This window comes from Misgurnus anguillicaudatus, chromosome 14 (assembly GCF_027580225.2).
Source record: "Misgurnus anguillicaudatus chromosome 14, ASM2758022v2, whole genome shotgun sequence".
Classification (NCBI taxonomy): domain Eukaryota; kingdom Metazoa; phylum Chordata; class Actinopteri; order Cypriniformes; family Cobitidae; genus Misgurnus; species Misgurnus anguillicaudatus.
In genome coordinates, this window is record NC_073350.2 from 19472346 (window position 1) to 19493116 (window position 20771).

The 20771-nt window shown below is 41.1% G+C and overlaps 1 protein-coding gene across 4 annotated transcripts in view; it reads right to left on the reverse strand.

The window, feature by feature from the left end:
- srgap2 (SLIT-ROBO Rho GTPase activating protein 2) overlaps window positions 1–20771 on the reverse strand; it is a 132872-nt gene that overhangs the window by 59898 nt on the left and 52203 nt on the right. For 3 of the 4 annotated variants that reach the window (XM_055184781.2, XM_055184779.2, XM_055184782.2), the window contains one exon: window positions 13020–13212. In XM_055184781.2, coding sequence (XP_055040756.1) covers window positions 13020–13212 — 193 coding nt within the window. Of the gene's footprint in view, window positions 1–13019; window positions 13213–15632; window positions 15802–20771 lie in introns of those variants that run through there. The other variant, XM_055184780.2, reaches the window with a different exon arrangement.

Consider the following 20771-nt stretch of genomic DNA (forward strand, 5'->3'; position numbering starts at 1 on the left):
GTATAGTAGTTGCGCGATCTCCGCAATCCATAGTCTGCCCGGCCAGTGTGGTGCGATCAGAATCATTACATGCCTGCCTTCCCGAACTCTCCGTAGTGTCGGCTCGATCAGGCTCAACGGAGGGAACGCGTAAAGTAACACGTCTGGCCACTCGTGGGCTAGAGCATCCACACCCAGCGGTGCATCGTCGCCCACCAGAGAGAAGAACAGAGGGCATTGCGCGTTTTCGCGCGATGCGAAGAGATCTACGGCTGCCTGGCCGAATCTCTGCCACAACATGAGCGTCACCTGAGGGTGGAGTCTCCACTCCCCGTACAGGGGATTCCCTCTGGACAGTAAATCCGCTCCCCTGTTCATTATTCCTGGAACATGCGTCGCGCGTAATGACAAGAGGTTCCTGCTGCTCCATATAGTTAGTTCTTTCGCTAACGAGTGAAGCTGGCGAGACCGCACCCCCCCTTGTCGATTTATGTAGGCTATCACCGTTGTATTGTCTGTTCTGACTAATACATGATGATTTTTGAGAAAATGCACAAAATGTTTCAGGGCCAGTGACACTGTCAGTAGTTCTAGAAAATTTATGTGCTTCTCTCTCAGTGACGGAGACCACACTCCCCTCACTGTTCTGCCCTCGAACACTGCCCCCCAGCCCGTGAGAGATGCATCTGTCGTCACCACTTTTCTCATTAGAACCGGACCCAGAGGGCATCCTTTCCTGAGAAAAGACGGGGCTCTCCAATGACGGAGAGCGCTCATGCATTCTGGTGAGACGCGCACTCTGCGTCTGAGACGGCTCGTGGGGCGAATGCCTTGTGACGCTGTCCAGTTCTGAAAATCCCTCATTCTCAGCAGTCCTAGGGGAATCACTGACACTGTTGAGGCCATCAGGCCCAGTAGTCGAAGACATATCCCGCAAGAGACTGAACTCTCTCTTTGGAAGAGAGAGAGGCAGTGGTGAAACCTCTCGATGCGTTCTTCTGATAGGAACGCCCGAAACCTCACAGAATTCAACCTGAGACCCAAGTAGACTATTTCCTGTGAAGGAATTAGACAACTCTTCGCCCGGTTTATTCTGAAACCTAGACTTTCCAGATGTGTCACTAATGTGTGTGTGTCGCTCTCTGCTCGATGCTGTGACGGCGCGCAGATGAGCAGATCGTCTAGATACGACGAAACTCTGACTCCTCCGTTCCTTAACGGTGTCAGAGCCGCTTCCACACATTTGGTAAACACTCTGGGAGCTAAAGCCAGGCCGAACGGGATTTTCAGATATTCGTATGCTGTGTTTAGATAAGCGAACCTCAGATATTTCCTGTGTGCAGGAAAAATATCTATGTGAAAATATGCGTCCTGGAGGTCGACCGAGGTAAACCAGTCCCCCTGACGAATATTTTGACACAAAGTCTTGAGTGAAAGCATTTTGAATTTGTACTTTCTGAGGTGTTTGTTGAGGACCCGTAAATCTAAAATAGGACGGAGACCTCCCCCCCGCTTGGGAATCACAAAATAACGGGAGTAAAAGCCCATCTGGCTTTCCTCTGTTGGAATCGTTCTTATCACTCCTTTTTCTATTAAAGAGGATATTTCTTCCTCTAAAACCTGAGCTGCTTCCCCTTGGGCCACTGAAATTACCATTCCATTGAACACCGGAGGTTTTACAGCGAATTGTAGTCTGTAACCTCTGTCTATCGTGTTTAAAACCCAGGGATGAACTGCGCATGCGCGCCAATTCTCCACTCGAGCAGCGAGTGGGCCCTTCTCGGCTTCGCTCACTAGCGGTGCGGTGGCACCCTCTAGCGGCGAAGAGGGGGAATAACGCTCCGTTTGAGGAGTTATTTTCGTTATCGTTTGTGATTGTTTTATTTCTTTTTGATATATATTTTTCTTTATCCCACTCTGCGCCCTCAGCCCTTGGCCTGGATGCGACAGAGAAAACTTTATTTGTGATGGGATGATTGTGCACATTTGTCTTTCTTCCCTCGAAACAAACCTTGTAAGTGGAGGGAGAGACAAAACTTTGGGGGATGTCCGGGGAACATGGGCTGTTTCCCCGTGAACACTGGACTGTGAACTGCCCAAACACACATTTTCCACTCTTAACTTCCTTCTCCGTTTCCCCGCGGGAGGGAGAAAAGGATCGATTTGAAGGGATGGGACAGAGAAACCCTGAGTGCTGTCTCCAAACCCCTCTTGTTGCCCGATTGACTTCTCAGGTTGACCGCCTCTTCTTATTTCCCTGAGGAGGGGGCGGCCGGTGTTTAGCTGCCGCGGCTGCGAATGATTGTTTCGGTTTTACGAAACCGGGCTTAGCCTGAGGGCCGGCGCTTCCCGGTTGCTGTGGGGGGGGGCGGACGGGAAGGCTGATAATCCGCATGACCTCCTCTGCCCGAAGGTCTGAAATTCGGACGGCTCGGATAATGCGGACGAGCTGTCGGTTTTCTGGGGAGACAGGTCTCGAATGCTTCTCCCTCTTTTTTCCTCAGGTCACATTGCTGACGCATCGCCGTAACCATTGCGCCGAACATGGCCTTTGAATCAATCGGGGCATCCAAAAACTACACTTTCTCTTTGTCCGAGAGGCCTGACAAACCTAGCCATAGCGATCTCTCTCCCACAACCGCTAAGCCCATGCTCCGACCGCAACTTTGAACTGCTCCGCGAGACGTGCGCATCTGTGATGATGCATATCTCCTCCCAGAGCGCCGGGTTGGGAGAACCGGAGTCCAGCTGACGCCCCATCTCCTCCAGTAACTCCGTTTGATAAGCAGTAAGGAGGGACGTCTCGTTCAAAGCCCGCACGGCCAGAGCCGTCGATTTATAAATCTTCTGAAAAACAGAGGCGGCGAAGCGCTCTGTTTTCCCTGGCAGTGAAGCCCCGGATGAAGAAAGTGCCGCCCTGCGGCTCGGATGCAGGTGGTTAGCCACCGAAGGTTCCACCGGGGGAGGATCTGCCATCCCCAAATCCTCCATTCCCTGCACATCCAGTCTCGAGAAGCCCTTAACGGGTACTCGATGGGAAAAAGGTTTGTCCCAAAATCTCTTCATTTCAGCCACACACGCTGGGACGGCTGGAATAAACTGCCTCGCTGGGGGGAGACGTGACGGAAGTCTCTTTCCGTCGTACAAATCTCTTTCTGCTCCCTTACCCGCGGGTTGGGATGGCCAGTCGATAGACAGCTTAGTCGCGGCCCTGTGACAAACCTCAATAAGGTCTGTATCCGTCTGCACCGGGGAGGGTGAGCTCTCATCCTGTGCGCTCGGCGGACGCGATTGTACCGGGGGAAGAATAGCATCCTCCTCGTCGTCGTCCTCATCATCTAGGATGGACGACAACACTTCGTCCTCGTCGTCTTCCTCTCCCGCTAATGGATCCTCAAACAGCGGGGGAAGGACGGGTGAAACTTTCTCCATTATCTCACCCCAGGAGCTGGAGGTCTGTGGACAATCCATCGGTTCCTCTCTGGGTTGAGCAGAGAGGTATGGGTCCGACTTTCCCGCTACTGCGACGCGAAGTCTCCGCTCTCGGGTTTTGGTCGGGAACTTCTCGCAGTGAGGACAGCCCTCGGGGTTGGACATCGCTGCCTGAGCGTGTTTAGCACCCAAGCAGGAGATGCAGAGACTGTGTGAATCTTTTGCCGAAATCCACATACCACACGCACACGGATGAGGAGGATGTTTTCCTCCGGGGCTCTCCGGCTCTTTTGCGGTGGCCATGATGTCTACACTCTCTTCGTATGATAGTCCACCACAACGTGATAACTAATACGGAGCTGTGTAGTAATCAAATAGCTTTTCCTACTTTTCGGTGCGTGGTAAGCGCGTCGAAAACTCGGAAAATAGAAAGCTAAAAGAAGAAAACTCGCCTTGACGCGTTAGTTCTCTAGTTCTAGGTATCAAGTCGCTCGACAAACTTCTTTAGAAATATTGCGTTTGGGACGTTACCTTGCGGCTCCGTCTGTAAACCGTTGAGCAATAGTTCCCAAAGTCTGCTGAGGACAGCTTCCGAAATCTTCACGGGGAAGAGAACGAGAATGACGAGATGGCAGGTAGCTGCGGTTTATATTCAGGGAGGCGGGACTCCCTGATCGCTGCAGCGATTGGTCTGCCACGTTTGGCAGACGTGGTGTTATTGGTGCTTCCGTGATCGGCCACGCCTGAGGCGGTCCCATAGTGAGATACCGAACGAAATGTTTGAAAGAGAACCTACAGTGGCTAATATGTTGAAGTAAAACCCATTTCCTTTTAAATTTTAGACAAACTGTAATTTACCAAAACACAAAGAAAGGACTAAACATACACAGCAAGGCAGTGAGAGAGTTTTACCACTGTCTTTTCAAAGCTTTAATTTCCTTTTTGTTGCAATCATCCTCAGTCTAAATAGCAGCAGGCAACCGCCTGATCTGGCCAATAGTAGAACAGCAATTTTAAATCCATTAAAAATGTTGTTAAGTGAAGCAAAATAACAAATATGCTAAAAATAGTGGAAAACAATTTTGATATGGAGGTACTTTAACTTATCCAGTGAATTCATCTGGTTTTAAAGATGCTTACATTAACTAAAACAATACAGATACATAAGCATCTATTATGATTTTTCTTCTTTTTTTGCAAAATTAGTTTTTGCAGTATATCACCAAATATGATCTGCATTGCCAGATCCTTTATGCAGCCACATATTCATATTTGGGCATCATGTTATCCACTGTAAAATTAAGCACTATTGTATTAATCTAGGCCTGGACAATGAAGCTTTAAGTGATGCATGTGTACAGATGTAACACTTGTATGGCAGTCTTCTGTGTTAAAGAGGGGATTGAATTAATCTTATTGCTCTGCGGGGTCTCTGCTGCTCCAAACAGGACATTCCCTCTAGATCTGCCTGCCGACAACACTTCCAGACAGATACCCCTCCCTATGAGTTCAAAGAGAGGGAAAATCAGCCAGCGTTCAGAGCTCAGCGGGGGCTCTGTGGCGGTACATCACAACCTGTTCCTGTTCTCAACATCTGTCAGCACATAGAAAAGGACACAGCACATCTCATTTTATTTTTGCCCACGTAATTCTTTGAGTGATACGATTAGAAAAAAATAGTTTTTTGTCATCAGACAGCCTAAGTATTTCTTACAGCAATAGAAGGGGGCAAGAATTGGATTTTAATCTTTATTTATACAGTTAAATAACCCCACTAACTACTGCAACATATTAGATCCTTTCAAAAACCTTCTACGGTGACCTAAGGTTGTTTAAAACAGCCAAATTTAAAGTAGAATTTATCCTTTGTGAAGAAGACAATCCCAAAATGCATTGCAATTTTTCATCACAAATGAGCTGCATTTTAGGCCCTGTCCCAAATGGCACACTCCGGACTTGTGGTCTTCCTCAGAGTCCACACTTTGATGAAATCATAGAGTGCAGACTTTAGGGACCCTTGATGCGAGTCCATGTGGGTGCACCGGAGTCGTGTTTTGGGACAGACTCGAGCATCACACCGGAAATAGGAAGGGAAGTTGCCGATCAGTGTGAACTTCTCCCTTCCGTCGTCGGATTGGTCTGATTGCTCTTTCCCAAGGACTTTTGGGTGCGCAAAAGCAGTGCAGGCTTCGCCGGAGACAGCATCAAGGCGGCAAAGGGGGCGCTGATGAGCACACTTTAAAATGTAAAAATGACAGAGATGGGACACTCTACTGACTCGTAGACTAAGCGAGTACGCGCAATTTAAGTCTACGAGACCGAAAGTACACATGAAGTGCCCCATTTGGGACAGGACTTTAGAAAAGTAACGTCTCTCTATTTGGCGGCCATATTTGCAACACCTCCAGGCACCTATTTCAGTCATTCGAGACCAGGTCCTATCAACTCGAATGGTGAAATGAAATCTACAAAATCGCTCGCTATGGTCACATTAAGGCAACATATTTCCGACCAACAATTACACCTGACATCAACTGTACAATAAATTGCGTTTCCTAATTGTGTTTCTTAGCACTGACCAAACCAAGAACTTTGAGATGTCATAATAAACAAGTCTATTTGTCTGTCAGAAAGGAATACAGGAATAAAGTTAAAAAGCCCCATAAGGCAGATAATGCGATGGCCACAGTCCAACGAAACCATTTTAGCACAGTTAAAACATGTTTAAAAGCTTAGCAGCAACACCCCCACCCACCACTTTCCCTTCAAATACCCACATACGCACACACTCCCCTATTTAACCAAGCGAAGTAAAGACATGTAGCATAAATAATTGCATTTGGATGTTTGGAGAGCAAAGCTGAAGTGAGGAATGAGAATGCTGGCATGACAAATCACACCACATGCTGGTATAAAAAACAACAGCGAAGTATAAAACTGGTTTGAGCATGTAGCAAAAAAGTGAAGTAAATGGTATTGCACAACAGGGGTTCGTGGAAGGTGAGTCCCTGATGGTAAGCCACAATGTTATGTGAGACATCAAGTCATGGGTGAACACCTCTCATGACTAATGCACAGATATAAATATATGAAGAAAGTAAGAAATTTTCTAATTTTGTACCATTTAGCAACACTGAACTTGATACCAACACTTGATACCATTACGTAAAGGTATAAATCACATACTGTATAGGCACAAACAACCCTGAGCAACCTCCTTAACATACTAATTTACTTTTTCATATGCAAAGAAGCAAGGCACATGCTTAAACACACACGATGGAGTCCTAGGAGAGCCACAATTCCTCTTGAGAACAAACTAACAAAGAAATGTTGATGAGATTAGCATGGCCTCTTGGCTGATGGAAAGGCTTTCTAAATGGCCATTCAAACAAGTAGGCTCTGGGTCATTTGTAGAAGGCTGAGAAAGAGTTGAGGTCACATGAGCTGAGAAATTGACCAATTAACAGCAAGGTCATCACAGACAGACATGCTCTTTCACTGAAGGAACGCTTTGGAGAGCCCAAAATGGCCAAATGTCTATGTTGCACTCACCAGAGACGTGACATGATGGAATGTGAAGCATTTTGAGAAGTGAAGGATATCAAGCATTCATGACATTTGGCTGAAGACTAAAATGAAGGGAACTTATATAAATGTGAGGTCTTGGGAAACAGAAAACGAAACAAAAGTGCCAGATTCATTCTCCCTGGTTCTTGTTTTATAAGGTACACAAGATTAGGTGTTGAGAGGGGTTTTTCACTTTGGTGAGAAGTGTTTTACAAGACCCTGGATTCTGTCCAGATACGGCATCAATCAACCAAGTCCAAACTCTGAGGAAATGAAACTTGTCTTGCTTGCTTTCTCCTACTGCCACACAAACACGCAAGTACAGACACACAAACCAGACCAGACGGACTCACTTCCTCTAGTTAAACTCCCCCTTTGCTCCTCACAAATGGGAAGGCTGGTATTGTGACACTGGATCCTGCGCAATAGGAAAGATTGTGGGCAAAGTTTAGCACTGGTTGCCCATGCAGGCCTAAACTAATCCAAGACATGAAAGCCATCAATGTATACATTTTTGAAAACTTTGTTATCTGTAACCTCCTCCCGTTGTCTTGGCAATACACAAACAGGAAGAGAAAAGTTGTGAACTTCGTAGATCCCCAGTGAGCATGTGACACATCATTGCTTCTCCATGGCACCAGCGTAACCAACATTCTTCTTATTTGTCATAAGTCCAGACCTTGTGGTCAGTTTCTGTTGATTCTTTGTATCAACTTCATTCGTGAGGAATCAGGCATGCTAGAAATTAGGTCAGTACCATGGTGTGTTATCATTCCAAGCCACGTGTCCTTAACCATGCAGCTCTTTCATAGCAGAGCCGGTCGTCATCGGGCCTCCCGCTGGATTGCTGAGCAAATGACGCACATGCCACACATAGAGTGAATTAAACTCGTTTGACCTTTGACTGCGAGATTGTAAGGCCGCTGAGTGATTCTTGTAAGAACATAACTAGTATATTAGGGGGCTCCAAAAGATCAGTCTTCACAGATGCGCCTGTACCACGGGTACCCGTGGAAGGCTAATTTTCCCGACAGCTATGTTAAGCTGGAGAAGCGAGGTTGGAAAATAGCTCACATTCCAATGCCGGGCATCATCGTCCCTTTGGCCTGTTAAATGTAGGAATGTTGGAACAGGATTCGTGGGGCTCACGTTAACACTTTTAATTTAACAGACATTACATTTTGTCAAAGGAGCCAATATTAAGCATAGTCTACAAAGCTATGTTCTCAAGTAGGAACAGAGTTGTAGGTCAGGGCAGTCATTTATTAGCTTGGCTAACACCAGACCAATCTCATAGAGAATGAGACGTGGTCTGGGAACCACATGCTCATTTTCTCGTATTTGAGGCGTGGTTTATGAATGCCCAGAGCCGTTTATTGGGCGCTACGAATGTCTATCAAATGTGACTGTATGTAGCTCATAGCCAATCGTTTCAATTATACCAGATGACGTATGTAGAGCGACATAAATATTCAAACTTTTATCGGGAAAGCTATGCAACTAAACCGGTAGCTGTATATTTTGATATCGAAAAGCTACAAAACTTAGTGGCACTGTGACAACTAGTGTTGTAGTTCTCGGGACCGATCTCAAGACCACTTTTTAAAGGTCTTGGTCTCGTCTTGGAATCGACCGCATTTTTACTCGGTCTCGTCTCTCTCTGTTTGTTCACTTTTATTTGCTTATAGACAAAGATAAATTCCCACATATCTGCAATGCCTTTGATTATTTTATCAACTTCTCTGATGGCATCCACACACACACACGCACGCACACACAGACAAGAAGTGCCGAATCATTTGCATATTCCACATTTTAAGTGTTTTAATGCAGTGACTTGCACTTGTCTTGGTCTTGACTTGGTCTCGGCCTGTCTTGGTCTTTACTTTGTCTCGACCCTTTAAAGTCTTGGTCTTGTCTCGGTCTCGGCCTGTCTTGGTCATGACTTGGTCTCGGTTTAGGTGGTCTTGACTACAACACTAGTGACAACAACAGTAGGTAGACTACAGGCATAATGACAATATGATATTAATAAATACCACTTAACATTTAGGGGCTGTCCACACGGAGACGCAAATCACTGTATACGTATAAATTTGTTATCGTATTGCCGTTTCGTCCACACGGATCCGGCGTTTTGAGAGAGTGAAACCACTATTTTTTTAAACCGGGTCCTAAAGTGGATAAATCTGAAATCGACACCCTTGCGGTTTTGTGTGTACAGCCAATCCGTATATTTTGTGAAGCGAAAACGTCATCACATTACTTGTCGGAAGCGTCACACGTAACAGCAACAACAATAACGGCGGACTACGTGATTGTGTCCGTGCTACAGAAGCTACTAAAGCCTATTAGCTTTATTACCGCAAAATCTATTGCTTCTATGCAATTGTGGTGAGCAACAAGCGATAATGGACAACACCATACGTTGGTTATGCGCATGCTCAAAGTCTTCTTCTTCGTGTATAGTGTATATCTGTGGCAGAATTACAGTGCCCCATACTGGTCCGGCATATATACTACACCGCTTTCAGTCGGTTTCAGTGGTTTCGTGTTTATGGATTATTTTTTTAGAACAAGGAAAAAAAATAATCGGATAGGGAATGCACCGGCTTCGTGTGGACAAAGCCTTATAAGTTAAATGGACTTCGTCGACGACAATGCCTAGCAGGTTGGTCCAATAAAACTCTGTGGCTAACATGTCTTGCCATATCCAAACATCCTTCTTGGATATACTTTTTTTTTTAAATGAACTTGCATTAAAAACTACTTCGAACACTATTTAAGGCTGCATCGAAAAGTAACTTTGCATCTACTGCCATGTTGGATAAACAAAACTGCTTCGGTGTGTCGCATAGACGTCATCATCGTCTTGCTGCTCCCTCCCCGTTCTGTGATTGGTTCCCTATTTCGGGGGAAAATGGTCCATAGTTTCCATGCTAGACTTGCAGCGTGAATAAATTTGCGCACAAGGCAGCATGGGGAAACCCAGGCTAGTCATTTATAGATAAATGATGCAGAGGTTTACTTCAAAACAAAAAAGGAAAAGGGGTATCTGTAATAAATTTGCTTGACTGTAAACTGTTTAATGTTTTAAATACTTGAATATAAACCCAGCCCTAAACTATAAAATAAATGGCTCCATATTGAGCTTCTCTCAGGCTTTGAGGTGCGCTGTTGTCTGAGAGAACAAAGCTTTCATACAAACCTCATGCCTCTCAAAAATGCTGATAATTATTGATTATGTCTGGTAGATGATAGTGCTGTGTGTTGACTTTCCCAGGCATGAAACAATCCAGAATTCCTTGACTATGGAAGCTGTGGAGCCATGGGAAAGACGTTGAACGGGAGCTTATAATGAAAAGAATATGACATAGTAGACCCTGTAAAGGTGATGCATGAAAGCAGCATGCAATAATAAAAGGAAAAGTTCAAGCATTGGATATATCCAAGCATTGGATTACTGTCAAAACAATGCCTGTGGCAAAACTGTCAGATAGAAACTTGTGCCGAAAAACAACTCTTTAAAATCCAGTCTAACGTATTTACACAGCAAACGGAGAGATGATAGAGATCAACAATATGTCAGCACAAACATGGACCGTTAGGAGTTAATAAAGCACTTGAGTAATGGCTATTAGTGTATAAGTAAATGGTTTGCTTTATAATGGTTGGAAAAGCATTTGCTTTATCCTATTAAATGTACTTTTAACCTCACATCTAACTGTGGTTTTCAGCATGAATAACTGCCACAGGCTATCCCCACCCAACCAAACTTAAAAACAAAAACCTTAGAGACCTGTTCAAAGTTGAATCTATGTATAAAAATTTATATCAAGGCTCATGTTTGCAGTAAACATCCATTTAAAATCATTATCAAAAGCTAATGACTTTAATCAGACAGGAAAACATAAACAGCCAGCTATTTAACCATGTAAAATTACATTGTGGTTCACGGAGTAAAAGCCATTAGGGCATTTTTTCCTTGATACTTATAAGGGTACACCAGCTGTTACTGCATAATACAGCATAATATCTCTTAACTGCTACAATATCAGGATCAAATGTGGGTCACTGGAGCGGAACCAAAGACTTCGAAGAAAATACTTGACATTATTCCATGATTAAAATCCCTACTGCTATCTTAACAGAGATACAAGACAAAGCCGCTTATATAACAGTGGGGTCTTGTCAAAGACTGAATAGACTTGCTGTATTCTCATGGTCTGAGAACTGGCTCATCGCAAACACTGACAAACAAGGAGACCTTGTTTACACCTACAGAACATGCTAAAATGAAATTTATGAAAAGCTATAATAGATTTTAACAAAATGGGTAAAATTTTTAACACTGTCCTAACCAGTGGCAAGAGTCCAGCGGCCTGTTCAAAGTCGCGCCACACCTATGAAATGTGACAAAATCAATTAAAATGAACAGCCATCAGAAAAGCATGTAGGTGGTGCTCTATCTGCAAGTGTCCTGCCAGCAAACCTAGTTTTAATATTAAAAAATATTTAAAAAATTGTTTGAAAAATCTGTTTAAATATGGGTATAACATTTGTATACATGTATTAACATATTATGACCAAACATGCTATGGTTTATAAAGTATATTCACAGGTGTTAAGAACTCTGTTTTGCTGGAGAGGTGGTGAACACTTTTTACAGTTGATTCGGAAAATGTCTCGCAAGTACATAATAAAATTATTAAATGAATAAATTCAACATTATTAAAAATATATACTCAAGTGACTGATACTCAGTATTTGATTATTTTTTTAGCTTTTTCCTATAGTTCACAGTTTAAAAACTTTTGTTTCCTATCATTTTTTTCAAGATCTGAAGTAAATTATCCATTATGGCTTTTATTGAGGCTATTAAAGTAACTTGTCGTCCATATTTGATTATTAATATTCATAATGCGCAGAACTTCTATTAAAGGAAAAATTTTTACCGTTTTGGAATCCATTTAGCTGCTCTCTGGGTCTGGCGCTACCACTTTTGGCATGGCTTAGCATAATCCATTGAATCTGATTAGACCATTAGCATTGTGCTCAAAAATAACCAAAGAGTTTCTATATTTTTCATATTTAACTTGACTCTTCTGTAGTTACATCGTGTCCTAAGACCGATGGAAAATTAAAAATTGTATTTTTCTAGGCCAATATGGCTAAGAACTATACTCTCATTCCGGCGTAATAATCAAGGACTTTGCTGCCGTAACATGGCTGCAGGAGGCCCAATGATAGTACGCAGTGCCCGAAAATAGTCCCCTTGGTAACTTTTAACAGCAGGGGACTATTTTTCGGGCACTGCGTAATATCACTGCGCATGCTACAGCCATGGTACAGAAAAATATCAGAACTCTTTGGTTATTTTTAGTGCGATGCTAACGGTCTAATCAGATCCAATGGATTAAGCTATACTAAAAGTGGGACCGCCAGTCCCAGAGATCGGCTGAATGGTAAAAATCGTTAAAAAGTTTAATTCTAGGGGATGAGCCTATTTTCAAAAAAAGTGGAGTGTCCCTTTAAATAAAATCTGTGAGTAGGTGGAGCACTCTGCTGCGATGTTGCAGAAATAGAAACCCTTTCCCAAATACAATCCATTGTCGGCTATTGTTTATTGCCATTGCAGCTGGTTAGGACAAAAACTCTGACTAACATGGAAAAGATACCTTTCATTGTGTGTTATATTGTCAGGTCTGGTTAGGACAGGATTTATTCACCTGCTAAAAATTGGCTTGAAAATGTGATGATCAGATTCAGATGAATACAGATCAGTCGTTGTTCAGATATCAAACAATTGAGAAAACAATCTCTTCTTTGAATAACCCCAAAAGAAGTTATCAGACTGGATATCTCATGACCTTGGTGAGAGTTTACTCGGCAAGATTGTGAACTTCCATTGAAAAACAGCTTGTGTAATCATTATAGTGTGTGAGAGAATGTAAACATTTCATATTTTAGAATAAATAGTTGAACAAAATATTCCACAATATTTGCAAAAACGCATAAAATAGCCAATCATCTCTCACTTGAACTGAGGGTCCTTTGTGTAGCGTGTCTTGGCCAGAAACCTCTCAGACAGTTTCTCGAGGTTGCGCGAGTAGTCCATCTCGATTTCGGCCTTCTTGCGGAAGAAGTCCTGCAGGTCCTGCAGGAGCTGCACACGGAGCTCACATTGCTGGTCCAAACACTTCAGCTGCTCCACCAGCTGAGCTCGAATCTCTGCCAGAACATGAGAAAAGACAGCAGGTCATTAAAGTTCACACAGAGGTTTACAAAAGAGATTTTTATATTAAGAATTGTTTATTACCACCACAGCCATTAAAGGAAAACACCACCGTTTTTCAATATTTTATAATGTTCTTTCCTCAACTTAGACAAATTAATACATACCTCTTTTTTCTCAATGCATGCACTTAATCGCTGTACAGTGCATCTTAAATTTGTTAGCATTTAGCCTAGCACCATTCATTCCTTAGGATCCAAACAGGGAGGAATTTAGAAGCCACCAAACACTTCCATGTTTTCCCTATTTAAAGACTGTTACATGAGTAGTTACACGAGTAAGTATGGTGGCACATAGGGTTGGGCGATAAACCGGTAGACATGATTAAATGGTAGAAATTTGTCAACCAGTAGAGATTTTGGACTATCGTCTCTATCGAGGTTACGTGGCCACGTCACGCTCCTGTGTGCGTTGTCACGGAAACGTAACGTTTGTACACGTTTATAAGCACCGCAGTTTTAAAACAAGTTATTTTAAGGCATTGAAACACAAACTGCAGATCTATATGCGTGCGCTCTTTCTGTGTGTCGGGAGCGCGCGAGTCGCGCAACCGCTGCTCTTTCTGTCTGTAAAAGGTCGCGCAACGGCTGCTCATTGAGGTCGTGAGCATTTTTGCTGCTTTATTGGCCTTTAATATACAAATGCATCAAAATTCCCGTCTTTGCAAGTATCCTCATAAACACGACCATTTAAGGTTTAAGAGTGAATAGCTAAAGGTTCCGAATTTGGTCTTAAAGGGAAAGTTACCTAATTTTGCTCCTGTCTGAAAATCTCTCACTGCTCTTGACTAAATCACTATTCTACCTTAAATAAAAAAAATCTATTAAGTTTTGTTTGTTTTTATCTTCTTTTTATGCTTGTATAAGGTTTTTGTGAGAATTATAAACATTTCTATGGTATTAAAGATTTTAATAACAGAAAAGCCTTATTAAACATAAAAAAAACTCTGCGTGGCGATTTGTTGAGCTGAAAAAAATTATAACTATATTGTATGGCGGAAAGGCACTTAGTTTGCAGCACTTCGACCTCGGGTGCAGTAATATTGCCGAAAGTTTGAGCGAGAGGGGGAGGAGTCAGAAGTGATGATGTTGCTGCGTGCCAGGGTTGAAGTGCTGCAAACTAGGTGCTCTTCTGCTATACAATATAGTTCTCATTTTTTATCCGCTTAGCCACGTTTTATTTTGTGCCACCATACTTACTCATGTAACTACTCATGTAACAGTCTTTAAATATGGAAAAGATTAAACTGTTTGGAGGCTTCTAAATTTAGCCCTGTTTGGATCCTAGGTAATGAATGGGGCTAGGCTAAATGCTAACACATTCACGATGCACTGTACAACGATTAAGTGCATGCATTGAGAAAAGAGAGGTATGTATTCATTTGTCTAAGTTAAGGAAAGAACATAGTAAAATATTGAAAAACGGTGGTGTTTTCCTTTAAAATGTTTGCAATGTATACAAGCTTTAAAAAAAACATTTATTTCATTTCATACTCAAGGCATTATTTATTTGAGTTAACTGGCCCAAAAAAGCTTTGCAATCTATTCATAATGAATGGTTATTCATAATAACATTGCATCCAGCCAAAACACCAATATTAGTATTTATTTTACAATGCAACATATACTGCACCAAGTAATTATATCTAACTATATAATAATAATAATAATAATAATAATAATTAACAAAAAACAATAAACATTTGTGTTACTTTTTACATGAAACATTTGTGCTGGGTCACCATCTGATGCTGGATTCTCTAGCAAAACCAGTTGAGAACCACTGCTGATGTGCAATACATCACACACACATGAATAATACATAATTATGTTTTTTGTCATAAGCTTTTTTCCTTGTAAGGACCAAAAATGTCTCCAAAAGGTCAAAAAATTAACACACACACCTTCAGAGATTTATGTCTAAAGAGATTATCCAAGCTGATCACTTTTCATTTCCGTTTGAGGTACAGCATCTCTATCTCTTTCTCCCTGTCCGACATTCAGCGAGCACTCAAGCATGGCTACAAATTAATTTACTCCTTTCAATACAGACAGCCTATTGAAAATTGAATTATGATGTTCACTTGAGCTCCTGGGAACTCTGCTTCTACACATACAACTACTTGCCCTGCATACAGTACAAAAGCTCCAATTAAACAAACATGACATAAAACACAACAATCTTATTTGTTTGCATGATTAATGTATGATCGCTTAACTATTAAAAGCAATGCAGAATGTAATGAAGCCACTTCATGCATCATAGTAAACTAGTACAAACAAGCTTGAAAGTATAGGAAACGAAAACAAAACACCGCCCGAAGAATCAAATCCACATACTGTACTGTACGAAATACCTTTGCATTTTTTGCTGTAGAGAAACCTGATGACTTTTGTATCCATGCGCTTGGCCTGTCTTGGTCCACAGCAGAGATGAGAAGTTCAGTATGTGACAGTCTCGGGGCTACGATACCCAACTGTCCCATCTGTATTGTGCTTTTACGCTGAGAGCACACTTTCATTCTGACATCATAGAGAAGTGGGATTTTCACAGCCTCTGTCTCTGTTGCTCCTAACACAACAAACCCGGCGTTCACTCCAGACCGACACCCAGTCTAACACCACACGTGTGAGCCTGGGCTTTTTTCGTATGACATCATTGTGATACACAACTTTTACTGCAGCGCTGTGAGGCTAACCTTGAATTCCCAGTCTGTGAAAATAACTAGTCAGCCTCTCTTTCTGGCATGCTTTGTCAACATGTGTCAATACCACGGACACTGTAATTTTCTTCTATGTGTATAATTTATGATGATAGGAAATGAGTCAGTGGTGCATTGTAATGCCCTCAGATCTCAAAGGGAAGCGTGTAATTTTAGCAAAAGGCAAAGTGCATCTAAACACGCAAAGACACCCTGACGAAGCACGGCAAATAAATCAACTGAGCCTTTGTGGTTTTCATAATCCCTAATTGTATTGTTTATATTGGGATAAATGTGAGACAAAAAAATCCAAAAACGGCTTGTGAGGTTGTGCATAAATGGCAGCCTTTGAAAAAAGGGAACTGAGGATTTTTTTTAAATTCCAGTTCAATCCTGTAGCAAACAGGATGCCAAAATATATTATTTAAATTTAAGGAAGTAGATAAAGTGAAAAGAAATTCTAATTCAACATCCTGTGAAGTGTGGATTAGGTCCGTAATGGTAATTAAATTTGGCTGACGATTAATTGCCTGTTTTATTGCATGACATTTCATTCTCATACATTTTGGTTAGTTCATGAAATAATTTTCATACATCGTTGTGATTATTTATTTTAAATATTTTCCAAGGTCTACCTGGCAGCAAATATTAATACACATAACACATATTTAGCCAGGTCATAAGGTCATATTAGGACTTCTTTTTCCTCGGCTAAAAAGTCCGGGTTTTTTTCTCCTAGGGGGTTTTTCAACCCGGGGAGGCAGCCTTCTTGGGCTTAACTTCTATACGTTACATTAGTAATACGTTCGCTTATAATGTTGATTTATAGCCGCAGCAAATTTAGCTGCTTGTGCTATCATGTATTATGTTGTGCTATCTGTCGATGTTCTGTGCTTTTCACTGCTTCTATTAATGTAAAGCTGCTTTGATACAATTACCAAATTGTGAAAAGCGCTATATAAATAAAATTGAATTGAATTAGTACTGAACCGCATGTCTGTATTGGGTGCAAAAAGATCAATTCCTTACAGATCCTTAAGAATAGCATCCTTCACTTACCTAAATTTGGAATTGCTGTTTTGGAAATTTATGTTTTACCTGTTTTACCATACTACTATTCTTTACCATACTGGCTTTTCAATGCGTCACGTTACACTGTCAGTAGGGAGCGCCACCTGATACTGTCTCGTTTATACAGGCGCTCCAGCTCCCCCTTGTGTTTTTTAAAGAGATGTGCAATCATTGCGGTGATCTGGAATCATCTCAATGAGGTCAAACAATCGCGATGAGGCGATTATTTAATAATTATGAAAGCCCTAGTGTAGATAAATAAATTAATAGCTCAGATGCAAAAGCCGCTAAATGATAATGATATTAACCGAATGCTCTTGGCATGTTTTATATGTTCATCAATACTTTCGCCTCAGATCTGCTTAATCCCGATGTAATCATTAAATATTTTTTAGCAAAGTGCACAGAAGACAAATGTGAAAAGATCATCGATCACATTTAAACTTGGGTCCCGTGTGAGTACTTAAACCTGAAAACAATCTAAATGTGGTAGCCACATGCATTACAGCGCCCCCTAATATGTGGTTTAGTTTCTAGTTGGGTGGAATAGTATCTTTAATTATTTTGCAACTGCTTACTATGTCTTGTCTAAAGAAGTGGGTTGTTTTTAGAAGTGTTTTTTTTACCCAAAAAAGTTTGCATGCACTTAGAGGGTTTTGCAGCGAAAGATAGTCACATTTTTTTAAATACTAATCAAATGACTAAAGTGACATTTGTAAAATAAATAAATAAGGCATTTCAAGTAGACATGAGCCGGTTACTGATTTCAAGGTATACCGAGGTTTTAAACAATCAAGGTTTCAAAACCACTAAAATGTTCTGTGATACCATTTCCAAGGTATGAGCTGTGTTTACACAAAATTCATTAAATCGTTAAGTCGTGATTGATTTGATGTTTACATTTAATATACATTACGAAAATATTATATATTTTTTGAAAGCATATTATAATTTAAAGGTTTTATTTTTACCTGCCATTTAAGAAATAACACATTTTAGTGTTGCAATTGCAATACCGCAACACTGTGAAACCACAGTATTTTTGGTAAAGGTCATCATACAGCCAGGATCTTATACCGGCCCATGCCTAATTTCAAGTACTGATTAATAACCTTTTTTATTGCATTAAACTGAAATAACTGAACCTAAACATAAAAACCTGATAAAAAATGCTTGTTTGCAAGAAAACATGTCAGACGCACTTAGAGCATTTTGCATCGAAGCTCTTCAAATACAACTACTTTAACTAATGAAACATAAAGGAGAAATCAGAATTTTGCCCTGATATATACCTGTTCAAGTATAGGCCTACTGTATGTGTTCATGCATGTCTATGTACAAATCAAACCCACACAGCTGTCATAGCTTTCCCTTATGTGACTTGGTTAGGTGATGAAGCATTAGGCCATTAGAGTAACAGAGTTATGTTGGTTAGGAGAAGAAATCGAGACATGAGTTGATTTACTAATGTAGACTACTGAAGTCATACAAGAACAAAATCAGACCAATATAACAAACACACCAGCAGTGACTGCTCAAAGTGAAACTCAAGCAGATGTTCTGCATTTGTCTCAAGGGCTCATAAACGTCTCCCAAAGTCTGAGAACTACTGTGCTACCGAATCTTTGGTTATGCGGCTATTGTGTGTCCACAGTAAAAATACCCAAAGTGAAATAGAGAAATACACAGTTACGCAATCTTTAAAGAAAAAACTCTTCGGTTCATTTCCACATGAGGCTGACTGAACCCATTCTGATTCACTCTGTAGACATTATAAATTAATAAAGAGCTTTAAAAATACAGTATGTCCCTCAAATATTTATTTAGTATTAATGCTTTGTTCAATGTATTTATTGTAATCGTTGTACACACTCCATGTGCGTTCTTGTATAACTGTAATAACAAATGTTATTTGTAAAATTATTGTCTATCCTGTCAAAGCCAGTGGGTGGGGTGTATTTTGACATACAAAGGCTCTTTGCTCATGGGAACTGAGGTCCTAATCCAAACGTCCTCCCTTTCCTTTAACTTTCATCTCTCGCTGGACTGTTCTATAAATAATGGCTAGAAATGGCCATAAATAAAGAAAGATATAAATGCCTGTGCCAACCAGATGTGTCTTTAGTAGCAAGAATCTTTTGAACAACTTAGTGTCTCACGAATGAAAACCAATCCCAATTCGAAGCTTCTGTCTGTAAAATCCAGATCCTCAAATCCGGATTGAATCTGATTAGACCATTAGCATTGCGCAAAAAAATAACCAAAGAGTTTTGATATTTTTCTTATTTAAAACTTGACTCTTCTGTAGTTACAGAAGGCGAAAAAGTAGCGATTTTCTAGGCAGATACCTGTATGGCTAGGTACTACGCCAGAATGAGAGTATAGTTCCTAACCATATCTGCCTAGAAAATCGCAACTTTTAATATTTCGTCTTAGTACACGATGTAACTACAGAAGAGTCAAGTTTGAAATAGGAAAAATATTTAAACTCTTTGGTTATTTTTTAGCGTGATGCTAATGGTCTAATCAGATTCAATGGATTATGCTAAACTATGCTAAAAGTGGTACAGCCAGAATGGATTTCAAAACAGGAAAAAGCAAATGTTTAACTCTAGGGAAGCTGAAAAAAAACATATTTTCAAAAAAAGTGTAGTGTTCCTTTAAAGCTATTAAAGTTATTTACTTAAAGGTGCAGTGTGTAATTTTTAGAAGGACCTCTTGACAGAAACTATATTATCAGGTAGTGATAGACCGATATATCGGCCTGCCGATATATTGGCCGGTCGATATATCGGGCCGATATTTGCGAGTTTTATGTGTATCGACATCGGCCGATACGTGGCTGCCGTGTTTGCCGATTTTTACTGCATTATTTACAGACAGAGTGCTGGAAGCCGCAAGCGATTGCAGGTCATGTGACTAAAAACAACCAACCTTTCTATGACAACATCGAAAGCTTAGCCTAACAGCTGATCATAGCTGAACAAAGTGGGTTTTTATTTCTTATCTCTATGGGCCGGTTTCCCGGACAGAGATTAGACTAATCCTAGACTAAAAAAAAAGTAAGAACTGTCCAAACTAATAACATCTCTTTTGGCTTTTTTACATAATTTTTATGATGTAAATTGAGTGAGCAAAAGCAGTATCGGCTCCAAATATCGGCTCAAGAAAATCGGCAGCCTGTATCGGTCATCGGCTAAGGCTGATGAAACAAAAATTTGTATCAGCATCGGCACTGAAAAATCCATATCGGTCGATCCCTATTATCAGAGGTGTATAAAGACCTTTTTATAATGAACGGTTATGTTTTTATAACCTTAGAATGAGACATTTTATCTACATACACAGAGGGTCCCCTTACGTGGAAGTCGCCACTTTGTGCCGCCATGTTTCTACAGAAGCCCTTAACGGACAAACTTTTTTACTAAGTTGTCTCCATCAATTACATGTTTTTCCAGTGGCGGCTACAGTAGCTTCTCTATGCGTTTCAAAAGCAAGGGGTGAGGGGTGGACTGAGTCATTGGTTGCAATTCGCAACCTCACCACTGAATGCCGCTAAAATTTACACACTGCACATTTAATGATTTATGTAAAAAAAAAAAATACTTTAGCCATGTTTTCACATTTGGGTTGTGCTAGACAAATTCAGAAACTGAATCATTAATAAAATACTGTGATAAATGCAGGCATGTAATGAGGAAACATCATGACACGAGATGTGAG